General features: G+C 37.2%; 1 protein-coding gene across 1 annotated transcript in view; it reads right to left on the bottom strand.

Annotated features, from left to right (window-relative positions):
* Nucleotides 1–9,351: 9,351 nt before the first annotated feature.
* Nucleotides 9,352–27,234, bottom strand: part of LOC139731993 (FHF complex subunit HOOK interacting protein 2A-like) — a 33,479-nt gene continuing 15,596 nt past the window's right edge. The window contains exons 11-16 of the mRNA XM_071642866.1: nucleotides 25,532–25,622; nucleotides 24,384–24,527; nucleotides 23,690–23,830; nucleotides 22,162–22,265; nucleotides 20,552–20,575; nucleotides 9,352–10,973 (exon numbers count right to left, since the gene is read on the bottom strand). Of these exons, the coding sequence (XP_071498967.1) occupies nucleotides 10,868–10,973; nucleotides 20,552–20,575; nucleotides 22,162–22,265; nucleotides 23,690–23,830; nucleotides 24,384–24,527; nucleotides 25,532–25,622 (610 nt within the window). The 3' untranslated portion in view covers nucleotides 9,352–10,867. The remainder of the gene's footprint in view (nucleotides 10,974–20,551; nucleotides 20,576–22,161; nucleotides 22,266–23,689; nucleotides 23,831–24,383; nucleotides 24,528–25,531; nucleotides 25,623–27,234) is intronic.

Raw genomic sequence — 27,234 nt, 5'->3', positions numbered from 1 at the left:
TTGAAAATCGTCTGGACTTCCCGTTTAGAGCTAAACAAGAGAATCCCACACACCAGCTTGTACAATAATGAGAGAAAACAGGGGCTGATTCCACTGCTAGGCTCATCCATCAGGCGCTTTCTCCTCCAAAATTCCTCCTTGTCAACATGTCATCATCAAATTGGCAACTGGTCTACACATGCTGTCATCTTATGGGTGTGTGCAAAGTGAATGAGTTATTTCAGCTGCTGAAGGACCCTGTTATGCTATTGTCCTTGATATTGTTCAGCTCTTGTTTCAGTTTCATTCTGCTGTCTTGTAAAAGACCTTGTTCTGATTACTTACAAAGCATCATGGAAGGTTTTGTTTGTTTTTTGTTTGTTTGTTTGTTTGTTTGTTTTTGAGAGAAATGAGCCGAATTGTGATTGAGTTTTTGCATTACAGTGTTGGATGATTTACCACTCCACTCTACTTTTAGGCATTTCTGTGTGTGGGGAGATGGTTGTGCCTGTGTGTGTTTGCTCATAAACATTGTGAACCGGTATTTGTGTTTGAATTCATAAATGTGTATTATATGTTTTTATAGAATATATATGTACTGTATGTGTATCTGTATGTATTAATTGTATGTGTATGTATGCGTGAGTGTATGTGGGTGATTGCACGTTTGTGTTCAAGTACGTATGATTTTTATGTACACATGCAGTTGTATATACTTCAGCATGGAGAGATCTCGAGAGCTTGCAAGAAGTGGGAGAAAAATGAATGTACCTGCATGCATAGATCAAAACAAATTTAGACTTGAGATAAAGATTGATCACACTGATGTTCCCAATGTCAGTGTTATTTCCCTCAAAATATATTTTGCATCCAACTCGCATACTGTGCAAAGTACAGCCAGCTGTGATATAGATCCAGGCCACTCTTTACAGCTGGGGGGATAAATGGTCGTTAATCTAAGTAGCGATCACATCACATTGGCCCTGCTCATCTAACCAATGACCAATGACCATTTAATGACCCATGGATTGACGGGTGAAGAATTGGATGATATCCAGCATATATTGTATATCAATCTCTCTCTTCCACTATCTCTCAAACTCTGATTGCAGTATACTTCATTTTCCACCTTCAAGCACTATCATAGATAGATAGATAGATTTTATTCGACTCTTCCGACCCCATTCCGGGGTATGAGAGTACAACACATAAATACAAGATATGGTCATTATAATATCAAAAAAAATACATGTTTGTGATATATTACAATGATGTATATAAAATAGTCTATACCTACTAAACATATATACAGTGATATACAAATTGGCAAGCAAGGATAACTAATCGTATGAACCATACGATCAAACAATCGTGACATACAACTACAAAATACGTACTAAATATCGAGTATCACTGGATGCTTAATTTTTCTACCACTACGAGTAACAATATTTTCTTTCTTGACTACAGTACACTCAACTCATAGTACATTGTATTGCTAACCAAACTAATTTTTGGCTCTTCAAAAAAAAAAAAGAAGAAAAAAAGAGGGATTTATTTTATATATATAAATATACATATAGCCACACACTCACTCCACTGACACCACATACAGCAGGTACACCTCCCAATGCCTTAAATAAGCCTTTAAAAAAGACCTGTATTAGGTCGAAAGCCCGGGAGAATTAAAGGCAAAGTGAACATACTGCAATGTCTGCCAGCAGCCATTCCTCCGTCACAACTATATATATATATATATTTATGAATAGTATTTTATGTATATATATATATATATATATATATATATATACTTCAGTTTTATTACTACTGTTCATTCTCATTGTTATCACTATCATTGGTATTATTGTTAATTATCAGAAGTATTAGTATTGGTGGTAGTAGTAGTAGTAGTAGTAGTAGTAGTAGTAGGAGTAGTAGTGTAGTAGTAATAGTAGTAGTAGTAGAAGCAGTTGTAGAAACAGCAGCAGCTGTAGCAGCAGCAGTGGCTTCTACATGTACTTCACTTCATCTTGATGTCATCTCTGGCATGGTTCTTACATTCGCTTGGGCTGAGGTAAGAGAACTTTACAGCATAATCTTATCAAAAGAAGAAGTTTAATAAAAAAGGAATAAAACTTCCACATTCCATTCCTCACACACACACACACACAAACACACACACACACACATGCACACTATGACAAAGAGGTGACAGACACTGCTTCACTCTCTACCACACTCCAACCCAACCCATTCAACTGACAGAATGACAAGTGAAAAGTCTGTACTAATGTCATGCATTGAAAGCAATACATGTTGTACAAGTGTATCTTTAATCCTCTCATATTTACCAAAGGGTAATACATCCTTTTTTATAATGGGACTCGTTAAAAAAAGGCTTTTTACGCAAAGCCAGTGACTATCAAACAGTACAGATTAACCCCCACAGGCTAACCAGCTCACATTGCCACGGAGACCATGTGCATCATCTCAACAATGGTAACGGTGGACTTGAAACTCTTTGCAGTTAGATGGAATACAGAGTTACTGTGTGATTGCCATTCAGATCCATCATGCTGCTTATAAAAGGTCACTCAAATGAAGGTTTATTTTACACTCCAGAGCCTGGTTGCATAAAAGTTTCAGATCAAAGATACATCAGAAAATCAAACATTTAAGTCTCTGAATACTCGATTCTGATTGGCTGATACGTGACTTATGTTTAAATTTCTGACTTACTGTAAAACAAGGAATGTTCGCATGCATTTTAATTTCGCGAATTTCACGAGCGCCAAGAGTCGCGAAAATAAAATTCACGCGAAAGTTCTTGTCTTCACTGTATGCATTGAACGCCAGTGGCAATTCACGAAAATTTCATGCCACGAAAAAGGCCGTCGGCTCCAATTCGCAAAAATTTCATGCCGCGAATATATCATGTTTTACAGTATGTTAGTTTGCATCCTTTTATCCAACAGAGTCCAGGTCCTGTAAGAGATTAAGATTAAGATTAAGAATAGATTAAGACCATTAATGCCATTATCAGGTATGCTTTCTATGTTTCTGTCGACTAGCCGCAGAAGTGACTGGCAGTCACTTGAAATCATGGTTTTCCTCCACTTTTCTTTCATACAGCTTTGCAGAAGAATTTGGGTACCATCATGTCGACCACACTTGCTCAAAAAAATTCACAATGTCTCTACAGTTGCTGCTATTCTGCATCAAAACTTCCAGTGCAGCACACAGATGCATTTCAGTGTCCACGTTTAAAACATCTCTTGCTTGACGTCAAATTAATGAAGAAATCTCAACCATTTCCAAAAGCTACTCACTTAACATCAGCCTTTTCCCATTGTCTGTGGCCAAGCAATGTTTCCTATAAACCTTTCATGATGAAGTTTATATCAAACGGAGTATAGGAATATGGAAAATTCTCACAAAGAGACCGTAAAGGCATGCTTAGAATACACTCAGAAAAATTAGAAAGATGGAGAAATTTGGGGGAAAATTAGCATTAATTCTGTCCAAAATATCCTTTCGTTCAAAAGCCATAACTTAAATCTAAGTAAATCAACGTGAATGAAACTTCCAATTAAAGTTATACCAGTACATGGATATACAATTTTACAATACATTTCCTACAAATTGAACTAATCTTGTTGTGCTTGTTAGATTTTGAATATACATGCTATTTTTTTTTTCTGTTAAGGATAGCTCTCTTTCATGAGCATTTTGCTTACATGGTGAATTTCGAAGGAAATGCCAGAAATTTTGACATAGTGTAATAGGTTCAAACACCTCATACACCATAGCTTAACAATTAGCTCGACCCTTTCAGTGCTGAGGATTCTGGACAGTGTGTACAATGCTATGAGGTTTTCTGTTCCAATCAGCACTCAAACCACACAAAGGGTTAATGAACACAATATAATTTATGTACTTAATAATTCAGCCTGACTAATTTAATCAGTTGCTCTGACAGGTATAATCATTAGATGAGCCCTTCGCTGTCAGTGGAAATTTAAGTATATGACAAGTTTTGAAGTTGAACCATGTTTATATGCTAATCTAGTTCATTTCATTTGTAAGTTCTTCTCACAATGATTTGCTGATTGCATGTGACTTTTGATACCAATTATGCTTGTTGAAAAATTGAGTGAATTGAGGCAAAAGTGAAGATACGGTACATTGTACACCGTGGCATACTATGAGAGGTCTCCATAGACCTTCTTTGCTGGGGCTTGCCTCTTGCTGGAGGCTTGTCAAGTCTCATATGGTGACCCTATGCTCACTTCCATTGCCATCACTACAGCGAGAGGGTCTTGAACAAAGGCTATCAATTCAGACCTCCCAACCGTTCTGACTGAAAAATAGGGATGATTTGGCTCAAAAGTAGGAAATAAAGAGCAGTTCACACTGGACTATGTAGAAAAATTATTAAGAAAAATACGTTTGTACATGTAGGAAACTCTTACTGAAACAAGAGCTGGGCATGGTCAAAATTCAGATTCGTTCTTCCAAATTCAGAATGGATGCCACATACACATATTTTTAGGCTTATGGCTCTGAGATACTGTCTTCCCGGCACTGTAACGCCACAAAATCGATGCAAATATCAGTTTGCATGATATCGGGTATTAAAATAGAAGAGACAATGTGAACACAGAAATCCTGTACATGAATGGGTTACTGCACTATGCATTCTACAATGTAATATATTAATCAAAAAAAGTCTCTACTTATTTCTATGATTTGCACAAAATAATCTCTCTTGTTAATTGCAACACTATGGAATACATTTACTCCACCTGTATGGATTATACTAATTTGAACAATATCACACAAAAATAAGGTTGAGCAGCACAAGTAAAAAAAAAATATCTAAAATATATTTCTTACTGCAAACAAAATGAAGCACATTAACTGTAGCAATGTATAAGTGCCTAAACTTAGCTCATAATAAATATTTGTGCCTTCTTTTTTTTTTGCTATGAAAGTAAGAAACAGAACATCATATCCTTTGGGCTAAGTAGGGACCTTTGTAGAGCAAAAAAAAAAGTAAATCACACATGTTTTGATAATTCAGCATATGTTTTTTTAAATCAATATACTTTGTAGACAACATGATACAAATTTTCATCTTCAATAATTAGCACATGTTTCATCATATGATATTAATATATTTGTGTATACCATCTTCTGAACATCTTATGATTATATACCTATGCAAAAGAGTAAATATACACAGCTGTACAACTGTCATTCATTTATTTCCAGTTATCATTTCTGCAATGGAAGAACCATGTAGTGAATTCTTAATATCACACATCATTTCTTACATAACACACAAGAACACATGCATTTGTCTACTCCATGAAATTAATCGCCTTCTCTTCGATGTATTTCAACCCAATGCAATCCTCGACCTTGAAAAAACACATACATGTAGACACACAAACACACAATAATTTGTGGGAATTGCAAATGTAGGTCACTGTTAAATGACATTTTCGTGGAAATCTTCGATGTACCCAATTCAAGAAAAAATTTCCATCACATGAAAAAAAAAAGAGGAAAAAAAAAGGCCGATATTGAGAAGGACATGGGTTCAAATCCACCCTCCATTTCAGGGATCCCATTTAGATATACTGATTTCCTTTTCAAATGAGAATTAACAAGAAATTTACCACAAATTCCCCGAACTTGACCATCCTGTACACATTCAGCTTTGTGAGTGGACAACTCTGAAATCAATTCAAAGAATTCAAAAATTGGATTCAAGTTGAAATGAACTCTCACAAAGTAATAATGAGCATAGACAATTCCATGGAGAGCAAGGATTTGTGTGTCGCTATTTTGGCTAGCTGTGAAGCACTTGAAAAATGGATACACCTGGAATCACAATCAAATATGCAGAGTTTAACCTTGTCTGGTAAATGTAAAATGAAGCTGGTATGAAATGATCAAGAAAAGAAAGAAATTATTAACAATTCTTTGCAAGCTGGAATATTAATCTTCTCTTGTGACCACAACAGCAAAATTATGAGAGAAAGAGGGAAAAAAAAGTTCTGGATGGTCTTTATAGATAAACAGTTTTCCTAATATTTTGTCACGGCCATGGGATAAATATCCATAACTTATCTAATTTGACAGTTGCCACAATCTAAAAGAGAAAGAAAAGATTGACAACAACAGCTAAAGATGTCTGCAGTTCAGTGTACTTTTTTTAAAGGGCTCCCAAACTCTAAATACCTTTTTCTAATCTATTCAGCACTTTTCCTCACAGATCCATAGATTTGACAAATTAATTTTCTCTAGACTGGGCATTAGCATGAGAAGTTTGAGGGGGAAAAAAATTGGGGGGGGGGGTGGGGTACATAATGTATTGATAGACTAATACTGACAGTGCAGAGTGTTTTAGGGTTCAGACATACAAAAATTTATGTGCACTTTGCCATAAGGAAGATTCCAGTGAGGAGTCAATGATGCTGTAAACTCTGGTGCCAACAAACACAATCAACAATAGAGTGAGGACCCCAATTAATGAACTTTACAGACCACCGGAGACCAACTGACATGCCCCTGATTGACACCTCACTCCGTCGTCGTCGGCAACGGCCGGGCAAATCACTTAGGGCATGTCTGGTCGCATCGCATTCCGGCCACGTGACGGGACTGAGTGAGTTGTCACGCTGAATTGACCGAGCTGTCAGTCCAACGGCCCAATTTTTTTCCTTCACTGTTATTTTTTTTTTCTTCTTGATCAAGGTTTTTCCGTAAATGAACAAACGGAAGAATGAATGTGTAATGGTTAGGGGAATGGGGGGGGGGGGGGGGGGGGGCACAGTAGAATTACTTGCTTCTTTTGTAGTCCCTTTTTGTTGGTGTTTCTACTTTTTTGCTGCAAAATGCCTGTCACCTCCTTACACAATAAAGCTTGATGTCATTTTCTCTTAGAGCAAAACACTGAAACTACACAAAGGACTCAATGAAATACATACATGTTCCTAAAATCACTGCTCAAAGTCGTTTCGAATTGCTTCTCGCGATATGCGCTGATTTCTCGTTTGGCAGTTTACAGTTTGTCTTTATGGGGCACAATTTCCCATATTCACATCGTAGTGGACACTTTAAGTGCTTTTAGCTAATAATACTGTGAAGGGAAACAGAACAGACTTCAGATGGCCAGAATGTTGCTGGGATACCATGGCCAAGAGTAAATTTGTAGTAACAAGATCAACAGATGTGATACAAGGGAAGAGGCTATGGGGAAGCCTGCAACAAAGTACACACTTTTTAATCAATTTGCGCCATTTTCAGCGAGTCACAGAGAATATCTGAGCCACACACACAAGCAAGCAAACATCTCCAGCCGGGTAGGGTCATGGGTTTACCGAGACAAATGTGTTGAGTGATGAGAATCTGGTTTCTCTACTTGAGTCGGTCGGAGTACATACCAATTACGCAGCAGGGAAGTGTTGATGACTGGAGCAAAAGTACACATCCCATATATGTGAGGGCTCTCCTGAAAGTATGAGTGCATTTTCCAAACTTTGTGGGGGGGGGGGGGGAGGGGGTGTTGGAAGGGTGGTGTGAGCAAGAAGTGCGTCCAGAAACAAATACAATGTGCAACTTGATACGCTATATTTTCTTATCTTCCTTTGTGAGGGCACTTTTAACTTCTCTTGCAAATGACATGAAGGAAGATACAAGGCATGTGCATGTAAAATATGAACTCATTCCCTTACTCTCTTGCAAAAAAAAAAAATGGGAGTTTGTGTCTTGGGGTGCGTTTGAGCACTCTCCTAAAGCAATCCGGACTGTATCGTACCCACGCCAGAGGAGCGCTTGAACGCTTCAAATCTGGCACAGTACGGTTCAGTATGCTTTGGTCGGGTTCACTTTGGGTCGCTTTTGAGAGATAGAACACACCCTTATTCAACTAAGGAGTGGGTCTGCATTGTAGGACGTGAAACAACCAGAAACCAGAACCAGAAACCAGAACCAGACTATCAGAAATACTGATAACTGACAACTGTTTTTCCACAAAGAATAGCAGAATAGGAAATGGTGTGTTATTATGGCATTGAGTGGATAGTTCTAATTGTATGATAACCTGTTGTCAAGGAGGGTGCACAAATTGGGGGAAAATAACGCAGACACACAAGCGTACACTAATCAAAAGAATGGTCCTTCTTGAGGGCTTCCACAGAAAATATAGTAGGCAGTTCTCTATGACTGCCAATGCTCCATCCATTGACTTTGGTATGACCTATGAGAATGTGTATCTGCATTATCATTCATGTGATTAGGTGAATATTGAATATAGGACAAATTTGTGGACTCATGGTGTGCTGGATAACTCTGAAAATAAGAAAAAAAGTATGAACTTCCTATAAAAAATCTCAATTATATTGAGACTGATTTTGGCACAATGAAGCTAAAGAATGGAATTCATTTGCTGAGTATTTGTGGGAGATTAAGCTAACAATATCTTATAATGCTGACAATATAATTGTCATGACAAGACATAATATACACCAAAAATATATGTTGTTTTCCTTGTCAGACATTCAAATAACCCTACAAGAAAGTAGCACTGGAATATTAAATGTTACACTAATCTAGTGTTCAGCATTTTCATTCACTTTAAACAGACATCTGAATCGATGAGACTTATTCGCCACGAATGACAACTACATTGACAATTTAATAGATACCTGTGGACTCTCATTTAAAAGAGCAAACTAATACATCAAGCTTATATACATCTAGCACCAATATGTAATAAAAGAGCGGAAGTGCTGCAAATTACTGTCAATTTAGAGTGATCGAGCTCCTCCCTCATGAATATTCTTTTTTGTTTCATAAAAATCAGGATGCAAAAAATAATTTCACCAGTCAATAAATACCTACAGCAGTTAACCAAAAAAAAAAAAGGTCTGAGATGAAAATAGCATGTTTCAAATCATACTCAAAACTTACCTCACTATTTTTCCCCTAGTTACTGAGTAATATCAAATGCATGGTTCATTTCATCATATCTCATTTTTCAGTGTGTGTGTGTGTGTGAAAATATCACACACAATAGCTACCAAGATGTCATAGATGACAAAGAGATTTTGTAAAGGCTTCTAGAAATCCAAAATTTTGGCAGAATGCTGGCACATGGTAGTTTTTGATTAGATTATACAGATAGAGAGATCATCTCTACATAAATGGAAATCACATGAAATCAACTGATCATGTTTACATTATGATTGACAGCAAACAAGCAAATAAATGATAGCTTGGCTTTTAAATCTTTAATTTGAAATTTGCAGCCATTCTTCAGAATGTTTGATTTCAAAATTGATATGTTACTTACAAGTCGCCTATAACATACATAGTGAGATGTGGTTTAGGTGACAGTAGAAAAATGCAATGCTTTGACTGAAGTAAAAAGACAAAGTAATGGGTTGTAGGGTGCTTCAGAAAGAAAATAATGGTCAAGGCAAAAGATATACTGATCACCTTTTAAACATGTCACTGAAGTTAATATGGTCAATATCGACTTACACATGCCTGAGGTCTCAAAAAAAAAAGAAAAAAAAAAAGAATGAGTCTAACACCCGATGTACACAGAAATTTCAACCTACTTTGCAGTTCTGGCTATTCAAGACATAAAAAAATTAGCAAGGGTTATTTACGCATACAATTCAATAAATTTGAATCCACCATATTTTTGTGACATCTTATGACACTCTTGGCAAGGCAGCTTTCATATATATTTGAAATATAATGTGAATTTTGCGTGAAGACATATCTAGAGTGTGTACTTTTTTATTCATTCGTGCAATCACTCTCTATTGTTACAACCAGAATTCTCATAGCATCATTGTAACACAATGAATTAAAAATTTTATGCACCCATTACTTCATATCTAATTTTGGCCTTAAATCTTCACATAATACTTCCCTTTAAGCTCCCCTGTGTATCACTGTGCTGGATACCCTACTGAGATTAAATACTGTATTCTTACAAAAACTTCTTCATGCAGCAGCTTTAGCTTGGTGTACAGTGCAGCACTAAAACATACCTTGCAAGACAGAGATACACACACCTGTACTGGCTACCAAATTGGCAATGTCGTCATGTGACCAATCATATGACCTGGTGAAGTTATCACGTGATCAGTCTATCCCCCGGCTCATGGTTTACAAGTTACACTGTACATTTAATGTCACTTTCACAATAGGTCATGAAAACTTAAAGAAAGAGAGAGAGAGAAAAAAAACCTACTCAGCCATTTTGACAATGTGCTTCAACTGTAACTCTTGAAATATACACCTTTACCAATAAAATTAAAGAAAAGTCAAAATGCCAGAAACATTGCTTGACTGCATGTAAAAATTATGTCAAGGCTGGTCAGCCCACATTTCAACATAATGATGAAAAGGAATGATACAACATAAATCTCTTTACAACACCTCAACATGGCAATGTGATAACAAAAAATACATACCTAACTTTGAAGAGCTAATACAGACAGCAGCAAAAAATATTTTGTTACACAAAACAAAGACAATCTACACCATGACAATTCTCAGCATGCACAACTTTTAGCTGTGAATCTGATGTTTTACATTATCAATTTCGCACAAGGACATGTAGGGGGCTTGTGACCCTGTGAGGCGCATTTCAAAACTGGCGTTGATATTTATGTATAGAGAAAAGACTTCTAGTCTTCAACCATGATCCCTACAATATTCAGGGAGTGTCCTTCCATACTTCATTAGCACTTAAAGTTTCCAATGTATGTTTCATTCACACAAGCCCTCATGATCTAAGCATGCCACACACAAATTCTGGAAATGCTATGTTGCTATGGCAACACTGCATCAGTTGCCATTATCGTCCGCTGGCGGCGTGGAACTTGACGAAGGTCACTGCTGCCAGCTCCTTGCAGAACTCTTCCAAGACGATGACCCCTTCCAAAAGGTCAATGTATGGCAGGCTAAAACGGTAAAGAGCAGAGTAACAAAAGAGCACAAAGGAAAAGATGATTTAGTTCATAAGAGACTTGGGGCAATAAATTTGAGTGTCTGTAACACATCACAGTATATCATAAACTGCAACACATGCAATGATTCTCTTCATGACCCAGACTTATTCCACCTTGTTTTGTCACACACTATGATCATGAGAAGAGAGTCAAACACGAGGACGGAGGGGCCAAACATAAAACGTCATGATGATGATGAGAGCCCAGAAATCATAACCTCACTCTTTGCTGACCATCTGCAAAGGATGGTTTCATGTTGCCAGACTTCCACATCCATCAAACTTAAAAGATAATATAACTGTCTCAAGCTATTAACACCCCTTTACCAATCTTGTCACCTATACCAGTGAGCTGAGGCATGAACGTCTACACAGAACATATACCAACACCATTGCTCAACATCCTTGTCCCAACCAGTCAGTATTTGACTGGTCCATATTAACCCATGTTTGACCTGAAACAAATTTGCAATGCATTTCTTCTCTTGAATAGGTCTTATACACATACCTTATTTATCTACTCAATTCACTTTGCATGGCTTTTAAGACAGACAAAATTATAAGTACACAGTGGTCCTGCAAAGAAAGTTGTGCTTTTTTGCTTGCTCTTTATATGCACTATATTTTTTTCTCTCTCCTTTTTTGGATCATGGGTTCCACCACATTAACCCTGTGAGAGAAATCTTATATCATTTAAAAAAAAAAAACTGCAGGCTGATATACAAGTACCTAAAATAGTAAAATAAATTAATTGTTGTGAATATCCCGCCTAACTATGTTTTCTAGATCAGATCCACATATTCTCTTCTTTATAGTAGAAATGATAGTGGCTAACGTATTAATAGTATGTGTAATGAAAATGAATTTGTTATTGAATGAATAAAAAAATGGTAGAAGCAGTAGTAGTAGTAACGATAATAATGATAACAATCATACAGAAAATAACAACATCAATTCTTTCTGATTACATTCAGGTATTTATCTCGGAGTACAATAAAACTGTTTGCTCAAAATAAATGCGCTTTAGGTTTTTACTGAAAAAAAAAAATGTTTTTATCTCTTTCTCAATGAGTCAGGCTCGCCAGTCAGTGACACTTTGCTCCATGGTGATCTCATCACCAATATCAGACAGATTAAAGTAACCACAGTTTAGACCGGAAAGGGATGCTTAACCCCTTGAGGACGAGTCCCAAGTATACTTTGGCAGGGGTCTATGGGAAACGGGTGTTGTCGCAAAATCAGCCCGTCCCCAACGGGTTAAGTGCAACTGCTTTCTTCCTTGAAATAAAATTCTATATAAACTTGAAGTGAGACAGGACTTTTGATATCCCACCCATGCACCGTGCCAGAGTGTATCAAGGTTCAGCACTGAATGGGTTTAAATGCAAAGAAAACACATATCTGCATCAATCAAAGGATATGTGGGGTCTTTGCATCCAATATTTTCCCTTCATGAGTGAATTCTGCTCCTAATGAATGACACTACAGGATATGAAATTGATTTGATAGCACGATTTCTCAAGCTTTATCATTGACATAATCACTGACGTCACAAGGGACAGCAGAGAAAGGAATCCATGCAATACCTAGGAAAGGGATCCATCTGGACTCAGTAATTATTCTCGGTCATGCGATCTCGAGATGGCTTCATCTTATTGGTGAAAGCCCTTTTTCTTTTTAAGTTTAGAATTTGCTTCATTTAACAATGAAGAAAAGAAAGAATTCTGTACGTAATCAAGACCCCTATAAAATATGATATGTCATCTCAGGAACAATGCATCTTGGTGCAGACAACAGCAGAATTATTTTGCTACACAAAACAAAGACAATTTACACTGTGACAATTCCCAGCATGCACAACTTTTAGCTGTGAATCTGATGTTTTACCTTAAATCAATTTCGCAAAAGGAAATGTAGAGGGCTTGTGACCCTGTGAAGAACTCATGCAATACAAAAGTATATCTATGGGATCCATCTGGACACAGTAATTGTTCTCTGTTATGCGATTTTGATATGGCTTCATCTTACGGGTGAAAGTCCTTTTTTAAATTTAGAATTGGCTTCATTCAACAATAGAGAAAAGAAAGAATTCTGCATCTAATCAAGACCCCTACAACATATGATATGTCATCTGAGGAAAAATGCAAGTTAGTGCATTCACTGTTTATCAGCCATTGCTGAAGGCAAGTGTTTGAACTCATCCGGACTCACTAATTGTTCTCTGTCACGGGATCCTGATATGGCTTCATCTTATAGGTGAAGGCCCTTTTTTTAAATTCAGAATCTGTTTCATTTAAACATCAAAATTAAAATCAAAATTGAAAAAAGGCACCTAACCAAGGCCCCTACAAAAATATGATATGAATGCCTCTGAGGAAAAACACAACTTGGTACATCCAGTGTTTGCAAACTCGTCATTACCATGCAAGTGCTGCACATACAGAGCTAGCTGAATTCGGGAAAGCGCCCGAAATGACGTCACAGCAAATATGTAACAAGCTGAGCTCTTTTCGTGAGGGCATTACTGATTCCCTTCTTAGAATCCATTGACATTTCATCTGACTTCCTCATTACGTGGAATTAAGAATGCCATCTCTGGCTTCTTAACTGACGATCAAAAACTATGTGGCCTCTACCTTTACAGAGAATCTACGAAGATCACGCATGCACTAATAAGCAAGATAACCCCAGAAATAACAACGAAGCATCATTAAAAAAAAGTCCTCTATTTCTATCCTGAAACTAGATCACTAATAAGACCGGAAACTTTCACTCCCTGCCTACGCAAAACTTTTCTATGAAATTTCAGCATAAGAGTGTCTGCCATCACGTACAAAACTGTAGGTCCACATTAGTGCCTGTATACTGATCATGTGACCACTTCTGACTTTTTTGTGATGGAAGATGGTTATAGGTAGGCAATATCCTACTCCATGTGGCCACCATCTGACTTCGATTGATCCCTTGTACATGTATTCATAAGCGTGATACAGAGACCCAACAATTATGGTGTTCGTTGCTTGTTATAAGCCAAACAGCATGGAAATAACGTTGAAGCTGGCGATTACACAGTACAGGTGTGAAAAGAAGTGCTGTAAATATCATGTTTCCTTGCATTGATTACACATTTTGTCTAGTGCCAGTTCTCCTGGTAGTACATGTGACTATGAAAAGTACTTCATACAGATTGTTTAAATATGTAGTATGTGAAAAACGTTAATATCACGGTGAAAAAAAAAGGATGTTCAAAAACCCATTATTGTACCAATACAAAGCACACATATCCTGAGGTTGAGAGGCAAGTATTACAGAGGAATATCATACAATGCAACACTCTACCTACTATAACAGTGGACATTTTCGCACGTCTGAATAATTTTTTATGCTCAAGTCGTTTATGCTCAAAATGAATTTCACCAATTTTCATTTCGTGGAATCAAAGAGACACAATGTAGAATATCCAATATCACAAGCATAGATATTTACATGCTTTTATTCTTGCACTGGTTTCATTTTGCGCAAATGCTTGAAATTTTTTTTACAGTATTTGAAATGCTATTAAGGGAAGGTCCTAAATCTACAGTTGCAGTTTAAGGACTCCTCATCTTTCAAATAAAATGAAATTTTAGAGTGAGATTTTAACAAAAACAATATCAAACTATCTTGTGATCCAACAACAAAGCCAATATGCAGGGCTCGACACTAACGGTGGCCCGGTGGCCCGGGGCCACCAAAAATGAAAGTCGGGCCACCAAAATTTATTGAAAAATATGTCAATAAATTCGTAACTTTGTGCGCCGGAAATTAGCAGTTAAATTTGTTTAAAAGATGGGTGAAAAGGACTGAATGAGAGCCCGAGAGTGAGTGTTGCAAGTTTGTTGAAGTCTATTTATGAGTAGATATGTTCAACTTCTAATTCTTACTATCATGAAACTTAAATATTTGACTCATAAAAAAAGGACTTTTAATGTTTTTTTATTGTTTTTTTTTTCGGGACACCAAATCTTTCTCTCGGGCCACCAAACATTTGAAATTTAGGATTTTGGTGGCCCCATCGGGCCACCAAACAAAAAATTTAGTGTCGAGCCATGCAATATGTTAAGTAGGTATGGTGATAAGTCTGAAAAATGCTAACAATAAACAAAGCAAAAGAAACTTTATTGCTGTGAACTAACTTAAATGGCTGGACACAAAAATCCCCAGCCCCTAGCTAGTGACAAGAATGTCACTAATGAACAGAAACACCAAGGCATTATGGGTAAGGCTCTGGATTCCTTAACTCTTGGTTTGCCACAGTGGTAACTCCCTGTATGCCACATCACTGTGAGACCGCAAAGCTTGAACACTTTGGAAAACTGTTTGGCTTTCTCAAGCTCCATAACTCATTCCCTGCCATGATATTGTTCATTAATTCAACATGGATATGCTACACGCGAAAATGTGATTCTTTTCACGCCAAAATTTTACAGTGAGTTTGGGAAAAGGGGGAGGTATTTTTTTATTTTTTTATTTTTTTTTTTTTTAGTGAAAGGTGAATTGGAGCCACAGTAAAGACAATCATATGTGCAGAAGCAATCAGTTGAGGTTGTTGACAGTAAACTGAGTGACGGAGTGACTGAATGCGCGCTTGCACCTGACATTGTGCATGCAGCAAAGGTACGTTTATTGTGACGTTGGCAGCATGCAATGGTGCACAAACTACGAGTTGATCTTGAGTTAACAATGGAGTCAATGTAGGTTCGTAGCCTCAGTTGTGCGCTATCCATTTTTGCTCATTAAAGACTGCATGGCTTGACAGCAACAGCGGGCAACGATACTCTATGTCAAGTGCTGAGCAATCACCCAATTGATAGCTGGAATCTTTTAAAGGTGCTGTATGACCTTCAGTGGTTCATGGAATACACAGTACTCTAACTCAATCAGAGGCTGCCAAACATAATGACTGTCCACATACAGTGTGTATAAACACTTCCCATGAACAGGATCATTCTCATGGTATAGTCAGCACATCAGCACATATCAGACTAAAGAAAAATTGACTGTAAGAGGTAAACATTCACCTCCTTTCAACTTACATGCACTACAGTTTATATCAATCAAAAATGGCAAGACAAGATTTCACTCTCCTAGAACATGCTGACTCATCATGCTTCCTAATACCCCTTTCACTCTAGTCACTTGGGTAATCATTTGGGAGATTAAACATGGATCAAACATGGAACACCTGTGACAAATTTCTTTCAAATTAGCATATGAGCTCCCAAATGAATTTTTCTTGCCCGCTCTTCTGCAGTGAAGAACATGTTATGGCCAATGCACGAAACGTCCTGCAAGACTTTGGTATATACTGACCTTCATTTTCCACCCAGGAGTTCCCAGAGACACTCTGAAGTTTACCAGGGATATACCAGACTAAAATTTATGAAAAGTCACCAAGCATTTTATCTGGGATTTCACCAATGGGACCTTTCATACAATGAGATCTCACGGGTAAAATTTGCTATTCAGCGTGATAGGGGTATTAAGTGATGTCTATTGTCTAAGTAATCAATCTTAGGTACTGTGACACGGCAAACACTATGACAACAATATACAGGCATTACAAAAGAAATTTCTATTACTTGCACAAACGAACAGTCGGCCAGAAACCAAAAACTTTTGACCAGGGATGTGCCTAGTCAGAATTACTCCCCTGACAAAGAATTTTAGCTTGACCAAGGCCAGAGATTCCAACCCTGACCATCTCCTAAAACTGGAGATTCTCTAGCCTGGACCACCTAGCAAACCTAAATCTCTGATCATACCCACATCAGCACAACATCCTGGTGGCCACAGTCCGGGTCTAAGGTTATAGATGCTCTCAGGTATAGCTACTTTAGCCCCACCCCTTTTTTTTTACATATCTGACAAAACTAAAGTTGGGCAGGAGAAAGCAATATTTCAAGTGGCAGTAAATACTGTACATCTTAGCGAGACCCAAAGCTAGAGAGGGTGAAAAGCGGGATAGTGGCAATTTTTGAGAAATGGCCTCAAAGCAGTTTTTTTTTCTGCTGAAAGCAGGACAGTTTGAGTCTCTGCAAGGCCAGCGAGCAAATGGATGCATCGCACCCGGAATATGCCATACTTGAGCAATAATATCATACACATTGTAGTAGCAGTCACCAGCTTTTAGAATTTGTTCTTTTCTTAAATTTGATTATTGTTCTTGATCAAATAAAGCTCTCTTAATCTTGTGCATTAACCCTAACTAGGCCAGGGGGAGGCCTCCGAGGCCCCCCCCTCGATGTTCCGCGCGATGTATCGCTAACGCGAAAAGCTATCGCCGCGACGTTTCACGACTTTTTTCTTTTGAGTCTCCCGCATCTTTTGACACCAAATTTGCGATGCCCAGGTGCGCGGTTCCGAAGTTGCGCATAAATATGTACGTGCATGTCAGACCAAAAATTGCTCAAAAACGTGAATCTGTGTACAATTTCAATGCAAACTGTGCTCTCAGGCAAATTTCATAAAAGCATGATTATTTGGGGGTTTTATTGATTAAAATCAATTATTAGTATATTTTCTTGTTCGGAACAATGTCGCGGACAAGTTTCATAGAAAAAACAATGAAAAACATAAAGTCAAAAAAACAGAGAAATACATAAGAAATTCAAAAAACAATAAAATACTTCAGAAATTTTTTCTGATGCCGCAATTTTTTTCTCTTATATTTGCTCAGGTCACTAAAAAGAATATTTACACAAAAAATGTGCCCATTTTGAGCTTTATTTAGTGATTTATGCCAAATTGTCTGATTTTATGCATCATTATGCATAAATTAGCATAATTTAACATAAATGACAATTTGTAAAAAATTTAACTTCGTGGTACCGTAGATTACGTCATAGGCAATGTGTGTGCCAATTTTCGTCGCGATCGCGCGGTCGACGGCCGAGATCTGGAGGGGGGGCTGGGAGGCCCCCCCCCGGCTCTATGATCTACCTAAATAGCCCGGCCTAGTTAGGGTTAAATGATGTCACAATGCAAGTCCATTTCTTGATGGTGTAAATATCATGTAACTGTACCAAACTTTGCTCTCATAAAAACACACCAAAATATATTCTACCAGACCATGCTGCGTAATCTTTATTACTGATTCCTAATTAATGGTTGCGCATGTCAAAAGTCCCACTTATCGACAATAATCTACACCAACATTCATAAACCTGCACATAAATCATGTGAAAAAAAAAAACTACTATAACACATGATATTATATATCATGAGTGAGATACAACTTACATTTGTATCTGCATGCAGTATTATACAGATCGTGATTATACTCCAGGAAAAGGTTTATTACCAGTATTGAATGATAGAATACAGAATATTGATGTAAAACTGGGGTCAATGAATGACCTCCCATCATGTCACCAAGGCAATAACACAGTATAAAGAGATACTGATGAAACACTTTGTATACATTTTTTTTCCCTAGAATGTATTTCAATATTCATGAAACATTCATGGATACCCAACGAAACTCCAGTACTGATGATGGAAAATAAACAAGGGAGAAATGGTATATCCGATGGATATGTGACTCTCATCAAAAAAAGTGAAATGTAGAGTAAACAAGTATCATTGTAGTGTTTGCATGTTAATCATAGTACAAGATCAGATTGGTATTATAGCCCCCTATCAAAAATCTGAATTGAGGAAAATCACTGCATTTAACATCGACCAAAAATTTAAAGGATATGGGCCAATATTCATGCTGAGTAAAATAAACATGTACAAAAAAAAAAGTCCTACGAAGACAGCATGTCCATAAATAAAATTCTCCATGCATAAAATTAATCATTCTTGTTCATGCTGGTGATAGGAATCTAGGTCATATCTGTAAAGCCAAATCATGCATATGAGATTAGATGTGATTTTAAAAAAAATAAAAGAAATTGATTAGTATGCAATTCATTTTGTTCCTTTGTGTATGTGGGTGTGTTTTAGCATTCTGCATCCATACTTTCACATTGCTTTGTGTCAAATGATTAGAGAAGTTAAGCAGGGCACGTGTTAAAGTTAGGTGTATCCTTTGTGGACTACATGTAGCAAATGTTAAACTTAAACAGAAAATAGTAGCGTGAAGTGAAGTGCATCTTTGACTGTTTGAACCATCCCCATTTCAACATTTAATCTTTTTGTGATGCGTTATACGGACATAAACTAATGAGTGTTGAAAATGGATGTTCCGTTTTGTGAAGTGGTAAAACTGTAAATTGCTATCAGAACATGACAAAATAAAGCTTATCATAATAGGCATACTACTGCCACTCCAGTGGACTCCCGCTATAACGAAGTCCTCCGAACCGGCAGTTTTCTTCTGTTATATTGAAATTTCGTTATATCCGAAGAAATAAACAATAAAAAACATGGAGCTGATAATGTTGCGGTCTGAATTTTCACTTCGTTGTAACCAGAATTTCGCTATAACTGTGTTCGTTATAACAGGAGTGCACTGTATAATAATTCACCTTTCCCAAACCACTTTCCCTTCAACAAAATAATAACTACAACAGTGTGGTATTCAAGAGAAAAAAGAAAGAAAGAGAAAATAAAATGATTACAGTGATGCTACAGAAAAAATATCAAGACTACTTGGGGTATTGTACTAATTTTCAAATAACTGTTTTCCTGCGAGTTTTCTTGTGAGGTGTCATCTTGGCCAAATATATGTTGGAACAAGCACATTTTACGGACCCAATGACACCACATATGTTCTGATCAGCATGGAAAAAGTTGTTGATTAAATAGAATACTTATGGACTATTTTACTGACATTACAATCCATTAAAGAGACATATTTGAGATTTACAAAATATATCTATGGGATCATGGTATGAGATATATGTCGTATATAGTATTCTTATTTAGGTTACTTGTTTTTGTTTTTTTTATATATACATGTTAAGGTGGTTAAATATGTATGTATTCATGCAAGGTTGTTTGGTCTGTATATCTTTGACTATGTGTGTTAGTAGGACCTTAAAGACACTGCTTAGCATTATGGGTGCTCGACTGGGGAAAAACTGTTTAACTTCCCTAATTAATCTGTATAGTTATCTTCAAGACACATAAACACAAAAAATCTTTTACAAAATCAGACAAGTTTGGAAAGACCATGCTGTCACTATCCAGATATCTATACAGAAATGCTATTATGTCCTACACCACTTCTGAATTGTGTATGTGAAAAATTATGCTTAACATGGTCATTCACAGTTTGTTTTTGATTTCATTGTATTGTAGCATTCACCATAAGTTTTTGGAGCTTTTTTTACAGCTTCATTTATGCACATTATATGAGATATTGGTATCAAGTGTGACCGAACAGCTTTAAGCAGTGCCTTTAAATAGGTTGGACTATTGTGGAAAACTTTGGATGGTTAGGTCGGGGTTGGGGCTTGGGGTTGGGGGTTGAGGGGGTAGGTGGACTGTACGTGGATGCATTATGTGGATGCGTAGCAGGCATTTTGTCGGTGACAGACTTACTTCATGATTGGACTGGCTCCACTCCTGTGGAAGTAGCGGCAAATCACAGACAAATAGGTTACGAAAATATTTGACATGTGTCAGATCAAGAAACAGCCGTCCTTTTGTACTGCTGTCTATGCAGTAGCAGCAACATTCAAAGTTTTCCTTCTTCACTTTCAAATCATATTTATTTTTCCACTTGATCATAAATCAGGAATTAAGAGCATTACATCATCAAAACCTTTCCATAATTAGTATTACTCTATGGCAACTCCTCAATCTTTCTCTTTACAGTGGAGATAAATAACATGCATAAAGATACAACAGGAAAGCAGTTTTATGGAGGTATATCAATAAGTAACAATGTAAAGCACTAAAGGTAGAACTTGGAAATTATGAAGCAACTTTAGACACTGAAATATTAAAGGAGAACATCGAGACAGCAAAGATCAAATAAAGATGGCTACAGAATTTCCCTTAAGGAATTGTGTACCAGTGTGCATACTGCTTTACAAAATATCGCTTTCACTGTCAGTCGTTGCTATGAGTGTAAGCTAGAAGTGACAACTTTACCGGTAGCCATTAAAAACAAAGCAAGGAGGGATTTTATTGCACAACAAATATGAAGCTGCAAATGATATTTGCAGAGGCAGGAAATCATGTTAGACCTAGAGTTAAACCTTGATATTAAACACAAAGACACAAACATTTGCAGTTCACACACAAGTGGTCTTTGTGCACAGGTACACAAAAATTGCTCAAAGGAAATGACACTCAGTGGTCTTCATGAAATAGGTTTATAGGGTCTACATAAAGATCACCATTATTAACTGAGACCAAGTAAAATCTCTCGTCCTATAGTAGATGAATCTATCCCAGAATTTATATGAGGAAATGGCCCGTGTTCTCATGGATACGAGCACTAAAGAGCATTAGCTGAAACACAGCTGAACATACACTTATATGGCAAGCAAAAAATATATGTGTGCTTTTATTTTCGCACCAGTTTCTGGTTGTGCGAAATGCATGAAAATTTCAACACCGCAAAAATTTCCACTTTCACAGAACACATTTAACAAGAAGAGAGTTCGAACAGAGGACAGGAAAATGTAGATTGCCTCTGCTCAATGCTGTAAGTGCCGGCTATGAATAATTTGCACAATTGTGAGCAGTTCTCAAAGAAAGAGTTCATGGATAGGAGCCTCGGCATGAATTTAGTCGTAGCTCTACTGTCTGTCCGGAAGCAGTAGATCTACTATCTACCATCATAAGACATGATTACGTGGAGATGTGCGAAGATTTGTGGATGTGAAGACGAGACAAGGACTGAAAGAAAGGTAATGGATTACTTTCCTGAAAGGCCCTAATTCTCTTCTACAATATAAATGCAAATGACGGACCACATCTGGTGCACTCTTATGTAGCTGAGCAACATCCAACTTCATGCTAAAGTAACACTTTGATGAAAATTGTCCTTAAGGCATTGGCTGCTGCCAATACATGGAGACAAACCTGACATTTTTGGGGTTTTTTGGTCAAAACTTCAAAAAATTAACTATTCTATATTAAACAAACAATACACATAAACAAACAAATAAACACAAACAAACAAACAAACAAACACCAACCTGTCCTGCTCATCTACGATTCCCATGAGCTGCTGTCGCACCAGGAACAGCTGCTTCTGGAACTCTGGAATGGACTTCACCCTCACTCTCAGATCACTCACCACCTGACATGAAAGTAACAAACAAACAAAGATGATGGCGATGGATCACTTTTCATCTAAGTCTCTTCCTCTCTTGGTCTCTTTAAAGGACAAGTCCACCTTCATATACATAAGGATTGAGAGAATGCAGCAATATCAGTAGAACACAACAGTGAAAGTTTGAGGAAGATTGGACAATCCATTCAAAACTTTATGAATTTTTGAAGTTTCAGTGCTGCCATCACCGGATGAAAAGGTACTACAACTTGTTGTGTCACGTGCGTGGAACGATATAAAGGTAAATATAAAGAAATTCAACACATTTTCACTTTTCTCGCATAATAATAGAGCACTTGTCTTGCCTCTTTCAGAACGCAGAGGGAATAATATCATCCCTTACATAATGTCAGTAGCGAGTCAAGGGAATATGCGCTTTAAAAAAAAAAAGAAGGAATTTTGTGGAATTCTCTTTACATTTTCCTTATATCGTTCTACGCACGTGACGTCATACACTGTAGTAGTCTTCTCATCCAGCAGTGACTGTGAATATTTCTGCGTTCACTCAATCCTTATGTATGTGAAGGTGAACCTGTCCTTTAAGTACTGCCAGGTCACATCTGAAAATATCAGACATGTAATTCAATTCATTATTTTTCCTGCGTTTCTTCTCCCCGTTCTTTTGGTATTTGCCTTGCAGCCTTGGCTCCCATATCTGGGGCTGGGATTCAATATGCGCTAGGATTTGAAAAACAGTATGAACTTCTTAATATTGCACTAAAACGGAATAATTTTTTTTTTATGAGGGAAGGCTCAGTGTGATCTTTGTCAACCTGCTGTTTGCTGAATGTGAACATTTACGCTACTTCACTGAGTTTTCAATGCCAAAGTGGTATTAAAGCAACTTAATAAAGAGAGAGAGAGAGTGAGAAATTAAAAAAAATATATATATATATGCCTCCGGTGACACTTCGTGGTGGAGGCATAAAAATCAACACAAAGGGCATTCCACTGTACATTCCAGTTTTTCATCAAAAGTTGCTAGGTAACTACTGATATGTGAGCCAAAAACCAGAATTGAAAACCCTTTTCAGGAGTGATTCTCTTTTCTTTTCTTTTCTTTTTTTTTTAAAACTCAGTAGCTTTATTTGTTTTTGTTCCTGTTTTTGTTTTTTTGCCAATGCACATGCTCACTCCCTGACTCAGTAGTTTTATTCCAGTTTTTGGTCCCATGACATCCACCCTCGGCCCAGGGGGATCTCCTGCCAGTCTACCTACTGTACACCACTGATGCACACTACTTACCAAGAAACCCAAATAAATTCTGATTTTCCTGTGCATGCGCATTTTCTGAATAAAAAAGAAGGGAACGATTCTTGTTTGTGCCCTAGGAAACACCTTACACACTTGATGTGCCACCAGGGCCTTTTGCTGCAAGTGCTCCAACCCACCTTTCCCAGGACACTATAGAGTGTGCGGCACCCAGGGGCCACGGGCAGGTACGGGTCCAGTAGAAACTCGTGGATGTGAGGATGGGGAAAGAGGGCTATCTTTGCTAGAACCGACGTGACCTGGAGATTGACCTCGTACGTCTGGCAGAAGCACCGAGTTGCAAAGGCAAAAAACACAAATAATAGATTGTACATACTTAGCTTTACACTGTAAATAATATTGTATGGCTGCTTCCAAATTCTTTAAAGCTATTCATATACACAATCAAGTACTGACCGGTAACGACTTCTTACAATATGCCAATAAAGATGAAACAAACTATGTTTACTATATCTCAATTCATGTTCAATTCATCAGAACTTTGAGCTCATAGAAGATGTTTGATTATGTTTAATCCAGTAATTAAAAATAAGAATCGCATTTATAAAACAAGGACAAAATATCACGAAATGCAAAGACAACATTGAAACTTTGGTAAAAATCTGAATAGCAAACTTTGAAATAAGATGTATTCAATAGCCCGTATGTCATCACCTGCTCTCTCTAAAAAAAAAATATATATACATATATATGTGCATATACACTTATGTACACTGCACTGGAATGACTGACATGGTACATTGTGTGAAGTGATACCTGTGCCATTCAAAGAGAGGCACATGATGACAGTGACCTTTGACACACATGGCTTACCTGATCTAGCATTCTCGACAGCTTGTCAAAGAGGATCTTGATGAAAGCGCCCTCGTAAAAATCAACCGACTCTGGACACCTGTCAAGCAGCCGCGGGTAGTTTGGCCAGTCGTACGGTAGACAATTCACCGTGCAGTCGCGGAACTACGAAAGAATGGAAACTTGTTACATCTCTCAGCCCACTTTAGTGTATTGTTTACCATAGTATCCAACACCTGTGATTAACTTTGGCATAAAATATCAACAATGAAGACAATTATTGCTACTCAGAAAGGGTGTTCAAGGTGCTCACAATCAAATGCTTGAGAGGTTGTTCCCTAAAAATAAACCAGCTTGCCGGTGGCTCATTCTAGCATATCAACAACTAATGCTTGCAAATTATATTTGAGGCATTGAAATGTTTATAGAAGAAACAACACATGAAATTAATAGCGCCTTATCATGTCCTCTGGGATGATATGGGCATAAATTGAATACACTCAACTTTGTTACACTCTGTCATATACCATTGAAGCACATTAAAGCAAGAAAATATATCCAACATTTGTATACCTCATATATACATACTCAAAACATTTTACAGTAATTAAGATATATTTGATTGTGTGTCAGTTTGTGATACATCTAACAGCATCTGCACAAGTCTCTACTAAGTACAAATTGTTATACTAATTTCATTTTAGGTGAATTCATACCTTCGTGTTCATATCATTTTGGTGCAATCCTATTCATAATCATTGAAGAGACCACATTTCTAGCGACCACATTGAGCAGCACAGCCAAACTTTCACACCATGCCAGTAAAATACTATATACACCACAATACTTTGGCATGTTTTTATTTTCACATATCCCCCACCCCCCCCCCCCCCCCCCACCCCCAGTCCACTGGCATTCATGAAATTTACAACAAACCAATATAATACTGCTTTCTGTCACACATATGCAAATTATATTTTCTTGTAGGTGAGAAATCACTCATTTCGCATCCTGAAAAGAGATAATGCCATTTTGCCATTCTGTTGATGGGGCTCTCAACCTATAAACAAGCCCTAACTTGTGAAATAATGTGCTTCACAAAATATTTGACATATGCAGCATCAGGCACACTCAAGAGAGAGAGATATAACAAAGCTACTGGGACTCACATTGCGATGGGCCTCTCTGAGGTACATGTCATACCCTGTATCACCGGTTAAATAGGAAGACTTGTTCTCTTCAGGGATCAATCCCAAGAAGCTGTGGGGAAGAAACAGTCGACACGAAGCACAGAACTGACATTAGTTTGTCTCATCGTTTGTCTGTTTGTTTCATGGCATACAAGACCTTGAACTTCCATGAGAAGTACCCACATAGAAATTCATTTCCACATGAAATATAGAAGTTACGGGGAAAACAGTTGTTTATTTGGTGGCTTATTTTTCTGTTTGGTGTTTGTGATGGTTGGTTGTGCTTTATTGTAGTATTGAAGACATTTTTGTCTCCAGTATTTGGTTCTAATAACCAATGTAGAAATTATTTTTTTAGATGAAATGAGGAAGCTCCAAGGAACGGTATACCGGTAACCAAAATAATGAGAGTGTTTAATGATGATAGCAAAACTGGCAGGGAGAGGGGGTGAGCCTATTTTGAGAGACCCTCGACAGCTCTGATGTAATTTCCCAATTAAAATTTCATATCCGAGTATAACGTGTATATATATGCATTGTAGACACACATACATATATCTGTTCTTGATAGGTACAATTATTGTGTTTTTACTGAAGTGTCATAGATAGCAAAGGAGTCATTTCCTATTTACTGACAAATCAAAGTTAAACTGGATGAAGCACTATCATTATCTTGTTCTACTGACGGCTGGAGCCATAATGGACTGAGTGCAACAGTCAATTGTCATGGCACCTACTGTATCATGCCATCACCTCCAATTTTCCAAGCAGCAAAAAGCTTTTAACAGTTTTGAAGCCTAACACATTTGATCTGACTAGCTTAAACAAGTGGGTATGCACATCTTTTCAATAAATCAATTGTTTTCATACATGTCACTACTCAAAATGTGAGTTTGTCCTCTTTAAACCAAGAAACAAAATAAACAAACAAACAAACAAACAGTGATTAATGCATCCATTAAAATACACTTCTAATCTGAGGGTATGGAATTTTTGGTGCAGATATATAATTTCTAATTCTAGCAATAAGAGCATGAACTGTTCTTTACTTTTGAATCAAGTCTGAAAAAAATTTCATATTTGAGCTTGTTATTTCTACAGCTTTGGATTAAAAAACATATGTTATCATTACACATTATCAAGCTGACTGTTAAATAGGTTTAAAATCACTGTTCTTTCTCACAGTCTGGAAAGTAACCTACTTCTTTTGTTCATCAAGTTTTTAGTATTAGGTGTAAATTGAATTAAAGGGTGTGTACAGTTCTGGTGAAGGTGAGGATTTAGCTTTTAACGTTTTGCGAGATATTCAGAAACCACTCTCTGAGATGTCAAAGAGCATGCAATTCTAAGGGGTATCAAAAGTTAATTTGGTGAAAATTGGTTTTGAAATGGCTGAGATATCCAAAAACAAGGTGAAACAAAGAGATCCTAATAAAAGGCGTGGCCTGCCATCTTTTAATATCATAATCACTTTTTTGGATATCTCAGCCATTTGAAAACAAATTTTTATCAAATGAACGTTGAATCCTTCTTAAAATTACATGCTCTTTCATATTTCATAAGAGGTTTCTCACTATCTCACTTAGGAATGTTCAAAACATGAATCCGCACCTCAACCAGTACTGTACAGTCCCTTTAAGCAAACCTACTTACAGCTGTATCTGTACCATTTCAGGACAATA

The sequence above is a fragment of the Diadema antillarum genome, unplaced genomic scaffold (genome assembly GCF_040938485.1).
Source record: "Diadema antillarum isolate AM-2024a unplaced genomic scaffold, OU_Dant_1.0 seq00000392_RagTag, whole genome shotgun sequence".
NCBI classification, from domain to species: domain Eukaryota; kingdom Metazoa; phylum Echinodermata; class Echinoidea; order Diadematoida; family Diadematidae; genus Diadema; species Diadema antillarum.
Note: the sequence above shows the minus strand (reverse complement) of the source record. Positions and strands in the feature narration are given on the sequence as shown.